Genomic DNA, 13,106 nt, shown 5'->3' on the forward strand with positions numbered 1-13,106 from the left:
TGGTTCGGTTTGTCCAACTTGTTAGCAGAGGATGTAGGCGTGAGATGCTGGTGGTTTGATAACTCTGAGTAAAAGTATCAGAGTTTACAGTATTTACACAAAAATCTCATATTGTTTCCACAGATAACATGGGGCTGCTCTGGGACAGCGTGTGATCATCACAGAAAACCCCCCGTGTCTCTGACTTGTTGTCCAGCATCAAACACTTTCACCTGCGGAAACAATATGAGATTTTTGGAAATGTAGCTGGTTAAAACCTTTGTTTGATTTTTAACAATTAATTAAAATCCCCACCCCCCAAAAAAAATTGGTTCCGTTTGCTACATTTTTGTGAGGATTTGCAAAAACGGTTTTAGTTTTATACATTGCTAGATGTTAAAAACTGCAAACAAAAGGTGAAAACCTAAATTTGAAAGAGATTTGTGTTGGTGTAATAAAATCAACTCTAAAGTCAACAGGAGGCATTGACTTTGGAGAAAGAAGTCCCTTTGTGTGCAGAGTAAGTAAATACGTATGAGGAAATGTATCCTTATGAGAATACTGCATTAGTATTTTGCATATGTATTTATCTCCATCATTGAATCTCTACTAAGCCTTTTTTCTGTGCAGATTTCTAGTTGGACATTTCTTTTCCCCACAGTGTTCTGCCAAGAACCTGGAGAACATCTATGAGGTTTTCTCCTTCGCCCAGAGGGCTGCTCTCCGCCCGATGGGAGAGAAAGCTTTCCTCCTCTACTGCCCAGAGGAGAAGAAGGTGAGGTTTGTTAGAAGCAGAACACATTTTGGATCATCTAGGAATTAGGAAGTCATCGTAACATCGAGTTTATTTTCGAAATGCTGCTTCTAGGATTTTGATGCTGAAGGTCTGACCAGCTGATGCCAGTTTTAGATTATTCAGATTTATCTTTAATAGATTCAAGCTCAATCCTGCATATAAAAAAGAGGAGAGGGAACTAAAGARTACTTTTCCTCTCTGATGTCACCTTCAACAGATCTAATTATTTTAACCCTCATACATTTCAACCCCTCCTGTGTGTTGCAGCTGAAACCTTCCTGCATTAGGGCTTTAGCTCGGATATTTAAGATCWCCGATCTGAACAACGATGGGGTCCTGAACGACGACGAACTTGACCTCTTCCATGTAATTCTTTAATTTGATTGTCAGATCTGTTGCTACAGAAATTAATGTAACCTTATTTAAAGAGCTATATTTAAGTATGAACAAATCTGGGAAAAATATCTCAATGTGTTACTGCTTATGTTTACAGATAGTCTGTTTCAATACGCCTCTGGCACCTCAAGTCTTAGAAGATGTGAAGGACATGGTGATGAGGGACATAAACAACGGATTGAGATATGATGGACTCACCCTGAGAGGTCAGACTTGTGTCTCTTTTGTTTCCTTTACCTCTCTGTCAGGTTTTGACCGGATCCCAGATCCCATCCTCTCATTGGCTGGTCGTTGCAGGCTTCCTCTTCCTGCACGCTCTGTCCATCCTGCATGGTCTACACGAAACCGTGTGGACGGTGCTGAGGAAGTTCGGATACGACGACAACCTGGAGCTCACGCCGGCATATCTGTTCCCTCTGTAAGCATTTACTCAAGACACAGTTCTGTTTGACACTAGAAATTATAAAAACATACAGATAGAGGAGTCTTGCTGAAAACACTATTTCCCTTCTCTGCATTTAAGAGTGCAGTCAAATAAAAAAACAACACCTCAGTGATTCAGTCTGACTCTTGAAATGTTTTATTACCTCATGGCTATGAAAACCTGCCAGCAGTCATATGGTCCTGTGTGGTTGCCTTATGTAACACAAACTGACCCAGAGTCCGTCTCTGTTTAGATGCTGCTGTTGGAAACTCGTCAGGTCAGCTSCTGAACTAATGTTTGCTCCTCTATTTCAGGATAAAAGTCCCTCCAGGCTGCACCACTGAGCTAAACCACAACACTTACCTCTTTCTGGAGAGCGTCTTTGACAAACACGACAAAGTGAGTGGTCATGCACAACAGAGCTGTTTAGCTAGTTTGTGCCTGTTTAGTTCAAAATATGCTCCTAATTTTTAATGCAGCAGTTTTTCTGCCAAAGCCAAAAGTTTTACCTGATTGGTTTAATGCAGGACAAAGACTGTGCGCTTTCCCCAAAGGAAGTGAAGGACCTGTTCAGCGTGTTTCCCTACATGCCCTGGGGTCCAGATGTCAACAACACGGTGTGCACCAACCACCAGGGATGGATCACATACCAGGGATACCTCTCCCAGTGGATGTGAGTGGCTTTCTATTAATACATGCATTCAGGCGCCTCTATCCCACCAACTTTGATTAACCCAAATACCTTCAACACAARGWCAGACACCAGAGTTTCAGAGCATCTAAGTTCTGATTTCTCCTTGTTGTTGCTGGCAGGTTAACAACATATCTGGACTTCCAGAGGAGTTTGGAGTATTTAGGTTACCTCGGCTACTCCGTCTATGAACCTGACTCCGAAGCTGCTATTACTGGTAATGGATCAGATTGTGTTTAATGTTAAATGTTTTTTTTAGGTAAGCTGCAGYTGAACAAGTAAACAGGGATTTTTAAAAAAACAATGGATGTTATCAATTTAATCTAAATGGTTTTGTTTCTGTAAAAGTGTCTAAAAGTTGTTAAACATATGCAACGGAATAATTATTATATTTATTTATTTGTTGYTTTTATTTTGTGTATCAATTTCTTCCTTAGTGACGCGTAAAAAGCACATCGATCTGCAGAAAAAGCAAACGCAGCGAAGCGTCTTCCAGTGCAACGTGTTGGGGGAGCGCGGCAGCGGGAAAAGTGGCTTCCTGCAGGCTTTCCTCGGCAGAAACCTGCAGGTTGGTCAGAGCGACCATGAAAACACTTTAGAAAATGCATCTCATATTATTTATTTCAGATGTGTCACATTATTTATTGATAATAAATGTTTGNAGTGTGCGTGATGTTTTTTTGAGTGTGCGTGAGTTTCTTGTAGTGTGTGAGAGACAAAACATAGATTTTGTCCTAAACGGCCCCTCATAGAAACAGGCTATGACGTGTTAACAACGGATTAAACAGTTTTAACTGCTGAAAAAAGTGACAGAAGGCACATATATTGGAAGTGCGGAAGCTGCTACTGTATCAAATCGATATAAGAATAACAGAGTTGGCCACGGCTGACTATGGGCGGACAATGCCCATGCCGACAGACCTGAATTAAATCCGAAACCCTTTATGTCGTCACAGTGGATAAARTCGGTACTGAAATARCTAGTTTTCGCGGCATTCCTCGTTAGTATAGTGGTGAGTATCCCCGCCTGTCACGCGGGAGACCGGGGTTCGATTCCCCGACGGGGAGGCACAATTTGTTTTATTTTTTTTTTTATTTATTATTATAATGCGAACAGTTTGGAGTTTGGACGCATAGCGCCGAGTTTAAAGGCCAACAGAGTAGTTATTGCACAGTATCTACCAAGGGAAGTATATATCCCCATTTACTCTTGGAAATAGTCTGTCATTTCACTATTAAAAGCAGTGGATTAAATGGAGATCAAGCAACAAATACAGTGAATTTATTTAGTGCGGTGAGGTAGATTTGATCATTAATAGGAACTTAAGAGGATTAGATTGTCCTGTCAACAGGAGTTAGTTTATGATTGCATCAAGGACAGTTATGATGTTGTATGTTGGTCCTTTTGCTTTGTATGAGTGGCGCCCCCCCGTGGACACTAGGGCAAATAGACGGTGTTTATAATGTAAACTCTTATTGATTATATGTATTAATTTGGTGAGACAGCCACGACCTGGAGATGTTATCAAAGTGAATATAAGCCTTATAATCTATTTTTAGATATTAATTTATATTTCACCAACTTGTTGTCGGCTTTGTTTGTCTAATAATTACCATCATGTTGTAACCACAGCAGAAACTGAGACCTCTGTGGTCTCTGTCTGTATTCATAGCAGGTGTTTTCTGCACAGCTGGCTTCTGCTCTCGCTTCTGCAGAGAAAAATTATGTAAAACTCACAGTTTGAGGCTGAGATGCAGAACCAGAATAGAGMGCACTGACCGAGTCCAAAAGTCCAGACCTGGTGGCTCTCTGGCATCGTCATGAAGAGGTAGGTCTGAGCTGTGGTGTGCTGTTAATTTAATCTGACTGAGTGAAGCTGTTATTTTTTGTCATTTATAAAATGAAGGTGCTATTTTGATGCACATCCTGTTGATTCAGTAAACGTGAAACTAAATTTATTGTGACATAATATCAGCAACAGCTTGATTCTCATGAACAAGAGAAACCACTGAAGCCACTAAACTTAGAAAATATTGCATGAATAATTTAAAGCTTATATTAGAACTGTTAGCTGCAGACACATATTGAGGAAGATTAAAGCTGTTTATGTCKTTTAGATGTTTATTAAAAGATGAGAGGAAGCAGCAGGTCTGGTTTGGTGTCTCCAGTTCCTGGAAGCTCTGAAGGCTCACCGTCCCTCAGCCCTCTCTACTTCCCCTCAGACCACTNTTTGTTTTTATATACAAATAATCTATGATTTGCTACATAATTTGATTTTCACGTCAAATTTCATTTCATTCATTAGTATTTTGACTTACGAACTGCAATGCACTCATTCAAAAACCAAAACAATGAGTTTTCACTACATTTTTTAAAAACGATTGAGAAATTTTGAAGAATGTACATTTAGTGTCGGGTTAGCTTGTCTGTATTTATAAGTCTAATACTTTCAGATTTATAACAAGGCTAATTTATTTTAAYCCAGACATCAAATAAGCTGTTAAACAGCCCTGTACCTCACTCCRAAAAAATAAAGCCAATTTCAGAATTTTGTTGCGTTTTGTTTCATGATTTGTGGAACCTTTAGATAATAAAACCCAAATATTAATTGGAGGGTTGTCTAAAGACTCCAGACTGGAAAAGTATATTATTTGAAATAATAAAAAGCAGCCGGAGCCCCAAAACAATTAAAGGGAATAGTAGTTGTTTGCTCATGACAATAAATGGATCAGCCAGTGTTAAAATGCTGGTCAGCATCTACAACGTGAAATTTAAAGATCCAAAATTATTTTCTGCTTTGATATTTTATGGAAAACTTTCACTTGTTATGAAATCTAAATGTAACACTTGTTGAAAACTGTGTGGAAATAATTTATTGCACTCTACAGTACTTGTAGCACATCACCCAACACGCTTATTGTTAATCCATTCTTCAAAATGGCAAAGACAAGAGAACATGCCATTCAAGTGAGACAAAGATTTGCTGGTTTTTACAAAATGGCTGAAAGAAAAAAAACAAAAAACCCTTCCACCCAACCTGGCTGTCCTTATATCTGTCTACTTCTGTCAACAAATAATTCAAAATTAACTTATTTTAACTCAAAGCAAAAATGTTCCTTAAATGGATATTATTGACTTCATTGTCCACCACAGAGACAGATCCGGATCAGAGAAGACCACAAGTCCAACTATGTCATCAGTTCGACCTACGTTGACGATCAGGAGAAGTACCTGCTGGTAAGAACCTTTTATTCTGAGCAGAAGTTCTCCGGATTACTGCTAAATAATCGCTCTGTGTTACGGCTTCAGTTCGGGGCTGACAGCTAATCCCTCTGTTTCTTGTCCGCTCTCCTCCAGCTCCACGAGGTGATGTCAGATTTTGACATCAGTTCCGAGCCTGACCTGACCTGCGACGTGGTCTGCCTGGTGTACGACGTCAATGACCCTCGTTCTTTCGAGTACTGCGCTAAAGTCTAYGAGGTGCGGCTCCAGACGGTTAGGTTGATAACTTTCTGTGTCAGTATTAGAGCMAAACATTTGATTATTTCTTCCTGCAGCAATGCTTCATAGACAGCAGGACGCCCTGCCTCGTGGTCGCTGCCAAGTCCGACCTGGCCGAGGTTCAGCAGCAGCAGTACAGCCAGTCGCCCTTCGACTTYTGTCGCAAGCACAAGCTCCACCTCCCGCAGCCGTTCACATGCAACACGACCGAGGCGCCCAGTATGAACCTCTACACCAGAMTCACCCACATGGCCATGTACCCGTGAGTATCAAAACACAACCAAACCTTTTCTCCTCATCTAACCTGTTTTTTTCTGGGAGATTATCTGACCAAAAGAGATTAAACACCATTGATTTTATTATGTAACTTCTACATGATGTGATTCACCTGAAGATGTTCAAGTTTGGTCTCAGTCTCTGAAATCAAGTTTCCACTTTTCCACCGTACGTCCCAGGAAAGTGTCTCTAACTCTTAGTCTCTAATAAACCAGAGCTGAATGGTTTCATTCAGTCATTTAAGTCTCTCTAAACCTGATCRRKGTCTTACAAACTCAAAGCTCTTTGATCAGATTAGAATTCAGATTGGATTATGAAGCACTTRAAGGGATGTGCTTGTTTAATCTCATTTTAGCCCCATTCTTTAAATACTGAAATCACACAATCTGCTGAGTGCGAGTAGCTATTTTTCAGTTCAAATAGAAGTCATGGCAGACGGGCTTCTGGGTAAACTGAGGCTTGGTGATGTTGGGGATAAAATCTGCTTTAAACATTAGATTWTCAGCAAAACCAGCTTGTGTTTGTTCTATTGATTCTCTGCAGCCTGACTGTCCTCATGCTTCACTTCTCAATAAGCAGAACTTAGTCGTGCATTTTAAGTTTTTGGTTTACAGCCAGCAGGTTTTTGTAGAGAATTGTTTTCACATTATTTGAATTTTTGCCAGATATATGAATTTGATGTGATCAAAGTGATAAATGTCTGACTGGACATGGACTCGCCTCAACACACTAAGCAGCATGGTCAGGATAAAGCNGATCAGGGTTAATGTTGACTGTTAATGAAATTTATATTATCTTAAAATTCATACACTTTTGTGACTAWAGTTTAATTTTACTCTTAGATATTATCAGTGAAGAAGGAAAATATAAATCATCTGCTCTTCCCAAACAGTTACAGCAGCTGGAGTTTGGTGCTCTAGTTTTCCTGAGTGGTTATGATTTATGGCTCAGATATGACAGATATCAGGTCTTAATCCTTTAGAACCTGAAGAGGAGTCTTTAGAGTTTAGAGTTTTAGCCTCCAGTTTAGCCTCCTGTTCAGTGTTGGTGAGGAAACATGATTCCCTGAACAGAACCACATCATTACCATCCAGAACAGAACATCCATTCTTCCATCCAGATTTCCCTGTAACCTTCAGAAACTGGTCTACGTTATATGTGTCCAGATTCTGTCCTTTTGGGTCATTGTCCTGTAAGCTTTAGTTGAGTCTCTGCTCCGTCATGGTTCATTCAGTCGGTCCAATACGTCCTCAACATGTCCAGAGGTTCTGCTGATGAACCATGACTGGATTCAGGTTTGTTGATCCAGAGAAAGAACTGAAAGATGCAGCAGGACAGCGTTTCTGGAGGACCAGCTTTGGACACCATCGATACTTTTAGTTCTTTAGATATTTGTTGGTTAAAGCCCAGATACCTAAAACTCATCGATGAATCAACACAGAGCAGAGAAACTAGCAGAGAATCATTTAGGTTTGATCTGTTTTTACTTTATTAACACTAGTTTGGAGAGTTTTCTGAGATTTTTGAACATTGTGTCTCATATTGATCTATTAATTAACCGATGCTGATGCTGATGCTGTGTTTGTGTCCAGCTCCGACCACCTGGGCTCCATCAGAACCTCAGACGTCCTCAGAGAGACCAGCTGCTACTCAGACTGCAGGTATCCATGCAGGGAGGCTGCAGGGTCCAGGATGACTCAGTCTGATCAAAGTGTGAAAGATTAAATCTTGATTTCAAAACAGGAAGTTGGTTCTGAGAAGGAAACATCAGGTCCTGTCGTTCTGTAATGTGTGACTCTCTCCTCTGTTGTCAAGCTGCTGATTCTGCTGTTCTAAAATCATCTGCTTTCACTTCCTCATCCAGCAGATCAGCTGACCACAGAGAGCCTCCCGACTTCCTCTTCTAACAGCAGCAGCKTCACAGCCGAGGTGAGGACCATGAGGTCATCCTGAGAGACAACAACCAGAAAAAAGCCAGTCAGGGTCACGCAGGGCCTGATGGGTTCCAGCTAAACTCGTTTCTACCTCTAGACCAGTGGTCATAATGATCTGCTTCTTTATCAACATGAGTTTAGAGTGAAATAATCGGTCTGGGTCGYCACAGGGCCAGATTTTATCACATGTGTTCCAGTTTTAAACCAGCRCTGCAGGTTTCTCAACCAGARGCGGTTCAGAACCACATCTACCATCTAGATCAGACTGACCGCCATGTTGGTCCACTTCCTGTTGGATCTCAGCAAACCCATTAGATCTATAAACACARGATCATCATCAGGCAGGACCAAAAGCTYCTGAACTCTCAGTCGTGTTGAAGCTCAGAGTTTTGAGATGATGATTCTCCTCTGGACTCATTGCGCTACCAAACGGATGCTAGTGTTAGCTAGCCTCCAGGTTTGTTTGTTGTGGCTGAAAACTGAAACTATGAGGGAACTACAAACCCCATAATTCAGATAATGTATCCCGACTTTTCCCTGCTTTCACTTCAGCCTCCTGAAAACGTCTTGCATCATCTACATCATGACGACATGATATTGGCTAGTAGACAGTTAGCTAACGGTTATGTAACTGTCTATGTGCACTTGTTATTGAAGTTGAGTGACCAAGGGTCAAAGTTCACATGGAAGCACTGGAAAACACCAGCTGACAAAGCAGAGCGTGACTTCTTGAAGCTGTAATGAGGCGGTGGGAACACTTCGCTAATGCACTAAAAGTGGAGCTAAGGATTTTGCTTAGCTTCCTCTAAATATCATGTATGTATAGCACTTTAGCAATAGCTCAACTAATGTTTGTAAATAGTGGGTTTGGATTAGCGCAGCTAGCTTTTTCGCTAGCAGTGCCCACCACTGCTATAATGGAAGTTGAATACAAACTATTTCCCTATATTCATGTTTTTTTTTCATATTTCATGTCGGTCATAAATTCATCTTAATAATTTATAGATAATTTATAGAAAYGTGCAGAAACTCTTTGTTTAGCTCCTTTTCTATCTGCTATGCTAACTGAGGGTTAGCATGGAGCTCTCAGCGTTCTGATTGGTTGCTGCTGTCCTTGGCCCCGCCCCCAGATGCTGATGGAAGCGGTTCCTTCAGATCTCCAGTCCTGCTGCTTCTACATGCATGCTGCTCCCCCTGAATCAGAGTTCTGGTTCTGATCCGTTCTGCCGGTNCTGCTTTAAGTCGGCTTGAATTTTACATCTAAATTATTATATCACAACTATTAAGGAATTTTAGTCTGGTTTTTCGTTTTATGCTTACAAGAACAACATAGTGTTTYGTTTCACTATAAAGACGTCTTTAAAAAGAAGAAAAACTGGCTTTGGTTTTCTTTTTCTTATGCTTTTAACTGGTTTTTTGCTCCTTTTTTTGCTTTCTGTTTAGTTCGCAGCTCATTATTGCCTTTATTCGGTTAGCAAATGTTAAACAGCTCTGGAGGAAACAGGAGATTATAAGATGTGATTTTTATAGTAATAGAGTTGAGAAATGTTCAAGTTTCAAGGATTTTTCTTTTTTAAATAATGTTCTTCGAAAGCCTCTTCAAACCTGCTTATTTAATAATGTAAATAAGCAGGTTTATTTACCTGCTCATTTACATTATTAAATAATGTAAATATTTAACAATAACTCATTAGTTATGGTTTATAATTATTCATGTGAGATGTAGTTATAGTGCATTAATTACATTTCTTTATTCTGGTTTTGATAGATACAATTTTGAGAACATGTCATCTGAATTAGATTAATTAGATTTTTAATGCTTTCTCTTATTAGAGTGAAAGTTCACCAACCTGATCTTAGCCTGTTTTCTCTGGTAACTAACTTTTCATGCACAAAGCTTGTAGCTCACTGTRTGTTTAAAACAAAGTTTGATAGCTGTCCAGACCAGAGATAAAGGAAGGGCAAATATCATACTGTATATTGTTTTTTATTTTATCGTCTCATTTCCCCCCTCCGATTCCTCCAGGGCTGCCATAGAAATTGGATAATAAAGTTTTGTTGTTAGATTTGCTGCTTTTCTGACACCCACCTGTTTCTGTCCCTGCATCTCCTCATTGTTTGACCCTGGATCTTTAAACCAAATGTCAAAACAAAGCCCATGTTCATGTTTCAGGCTCATTTTTATCCTTCGTGGTTCAGATTCAGGAAGTTGCCCTCTGTGGAAACCCTTCAGCTTTGCTTTGTCATTTGGCAACTCAGAGAAAGTCCATCACTGCAGTGCTGATCCTGCTTCATGTTGCTTCCTGTTGGGTGTTGACCCGCCCTCACCTCCTCGGCCTCTCTTCTCTCTCAGGCACTTGGCCCAGCCGGACCTGAACAACTCCTCCTTCTGGCTCAGGGCCGGCCTCTGTGCCGGCGTGTTCGCAGCGCTGGGCTTCGCCATGTACAGAGTGCTAAAACACTGGTGATGGCGCGGCACAAGACGGCGGCTACTTTCCACTTGGGTCCTTTTTGTTCCTTTCTACTAAAAGGAACAAAGAGACTAAAATAAAATAAAATAAAAAWAAGACTGCCTGAGCAAACCAAACCCGCCTCTCCCCTTTTCTGTCCAAGCAGCACAAGCGAGAAACAAACTTTTATACAATTCTGGTTTATCTKTATGTAGTTGGCAAAGAAAAGASACACTATTTCTAAATAAATTACTCGTCTGCACTAATATGTTCTGGGACAAAAGAGACGCTAATGAGAAGGTCTCCCTCTCCCACCGCATTTTACTGAGAAGCACTGAGTACATCCTGGTTCTACAACTGAGATGACTGAGTCCTGTTCCCTGGCTGTCCCGTCTGAGAGCTGAGACAGACTGGACAATGCAGACTTCAGGATCAATGCAGACTTCAGGATCAATACAGACTTCAGGATCAATGCAGACTTCAGGATCACAGAGGAGCTGGCAGGCATGCGGTCAATGAAAGGGGGAGTGAGCTCTTGACAGAGGGAAATGCATGTCTGTGTTACCAGGTTGTATTTCTCTTTCGTTATAATTACACAAAATGTAATTCATGTTGTTCCGTACCTGACTGAAACACGTTTAAAAGCTGCCATGGTTTTAACCGTGTTACTTTAAGATTAGAAGCCCCTCCTTTTTATTTCTTCTTCTGTGGTATTGTCTTTAAATTGTTTGCGCCCCTTAGATCCTTTTGTCATGTCGTCCTGAGGGAGAGGTGTGTGCTGTTTATTTTTCATCTAAATACATCCAGTTTATTTATAGATCTATTAAGTTAATTTTTATCATCACTATTGCAATATATGAATATGATTGAATAAATGAATCCATTCTGTWATGTAAATATTTAAGTGAACCTACGATGGCAAAATAACAGGAATTAACTTTAATTTTGTTATGTATATAGTTTTGTTTAGTGTAGGCCTTGGAGCAGGCAGACCATAACATGTTTTTTTTTCTATTTGTTGTTCTCATCAGAAATAAATTGAGAAACCATCAATTTTAAAGAAATCCCATGTCACAGCCCTGATCATTCAATAAAACCTGAAAGGATCCGGTTACATCTGGAAAGCTTCTCGCTGAAATGGGACAAACTGGTGGGCGTGACAACAGATCTGTTGGTCAGCTGTTCAACATAACAAACCATTTCAGTTGTGAAGAGATTAACAAATTTAAAAATTAAATCTGATGACAGTGTTAATTTGACAGAATTGGTATTAATTCTCGCTTAAAACCTAATTGTTCGGCCCTGAACAATTTGTTCACTTTTATGAATATTTACGGAATATTCAGATTTCTTGTTACCAAAAGAAGCTGATTTAAATATTTCATTATAAAAGAGATATGAGAAAACATATAATGAGTCGAGATTAAATTTGAGTCATTGTTGTTTCGGCCCTCCAACACATTTCAGATTTTTTGGGGGCCCCTGAAAAAATAAATTTCCCTCCACATCCTGTTGTAGAAGATTATTTTGATAGCAAAGCGTATAAAATTAATTAGCTGCTTTATTTTAACTAAACTAATAGTAATAAAATACACACTTTTGTTAACCTGTAGATCAATAAATTGTTGAACTATTTAACATCTTACTTTGTTTATGATGGCATGTTATTATAAGCTAATAAGCTACTGATTACTAACTTGTTCCAAAATTCAGGTGTTTAAAAACAATCATTCTGTATGAATGTTCATATTCTACATTTGAGCTTGTGACAGCAAAATAGAATAAAATAGTCTGTGAAACAAATGGTTTACCATGGAGAGTAAAACATAAATAAATAGAATACATATAAAATGTTTTTAGATGCTAGAATGTCTTTTATGCATATTTTGTCCTCAGAATGTCCATGGATTAAATTCCCTGGGTTACAGCTTTACCTGACCTATAGAAAACAACACAGTGGTTTGGCAGCAGGTGAAGCGGCGTGGAGAGACACGGCGGAACAGACCGGAGCTCCAGAGTTGGTCTGGATATTCAGAAACTTGAACTGGATGGATGAAGAAGACTTCTGGATGGATNGAGGGCAGCATGCTGACCGTGGTTCTGGTGCTGGTTCTGTTCCTGCTGGTGGTTCTGCTCACTGCAGCCGGACTCGTCATCATGGGTGAGTTCACTGTGGCTGGTTCAGCAGCAGTAAAGAGAAAAGTGTGAACCTGTAGAGGAAACGACCAGARGTAGCTGCTAATTAGTTTATTTCAAACTTCACAGTTTTCAGCTGAAGCAGAACTCAGTCAACCACATCAACACCCAGAACCTCTTATTTTAATCAACACCAGACAAACTGTTTGTTTATAGAAACGGGTCAAATTTCCACAACTAAACGAGTTCCTGGAGTCAGAAGTGAGGTTTTAGTTTGATAACTYYGTTRGTWTTAGTTTGTTTTTMGAGTGTTTACTAGTTTTATCAGTTAGATATTGTTTAGTTATAGTAGTAGTTTGTTCTTTCACACTTTGGTTGATTTTTAGGTGCAGAATTTAAAAAGGTGAAAGTTTTGTGGTCATGTAAACATGGACCTGGTCATGAAAACTCAGCAGAAGAATCTATTTTCTAAAAATGTATTCAGTTTTTGTTGACCAACCAGCTGACACTGGAGTTTTCTAA

At 39.8% G+C, this 13,106-nt stretch overlaps 1 protein-coding gene and 1 non-coding gene across 2 annotated transcripts; both read left to right on the forward strand.

The window, feature by feature from the left end:
* Positions 1–158: 158 nt before the first annotated feature.
* On the forward strand, positions 159–10,585 carry LOC103476353 (mitochondrial Rho GTPase 1-A-like; the record flags this gene model as incomplete). Its single annotated transcript, XM_008428630.1, has 13 exons — positions 159–242; positions 641–754; positions 1,043–1,141; positions 1,269–1,377; positions 1,469–1,589; positions 1,910–1,994; positions 2,123–2,268; positions 2,409–2,503; positions 2,724–2,854; positions 5,441–5,524; positions 5,645–5,767; positions 5,845–6,050; positions 10,352–10,585. Coding segments are annotated over 13 exons (1,512 nt in total), but the record flags the coding sequence as incomplete, so codon positions are not given.
* On the forward strand, positions 3,283–3,354 carry trnad-guc (transfer RNA aspartic acid (anticodon GUC)). Its single transcript has one exon. It is a non-coding gene; the product is annotated as a tRNA-Asp (tRNA).
* Positions 10,586–13,106: the final 2,521 nt, after the last annotated feature.

Source organism: Poecilia reticulata, linkage group LG14 (genome assembly GCF_000633615.1).
Source record: "Poecilia reticulata strain Guanapo linkage group LG14, Guppy_female_1.0+MT, whole genome shotgun sequence".
Lineage (NCBI taxonomy): Eukaryota > Metazoa > Chordata > Actinopteri > Cyprinodontiformes > Poeciliidae > Poecilia > Poecilia reticulata.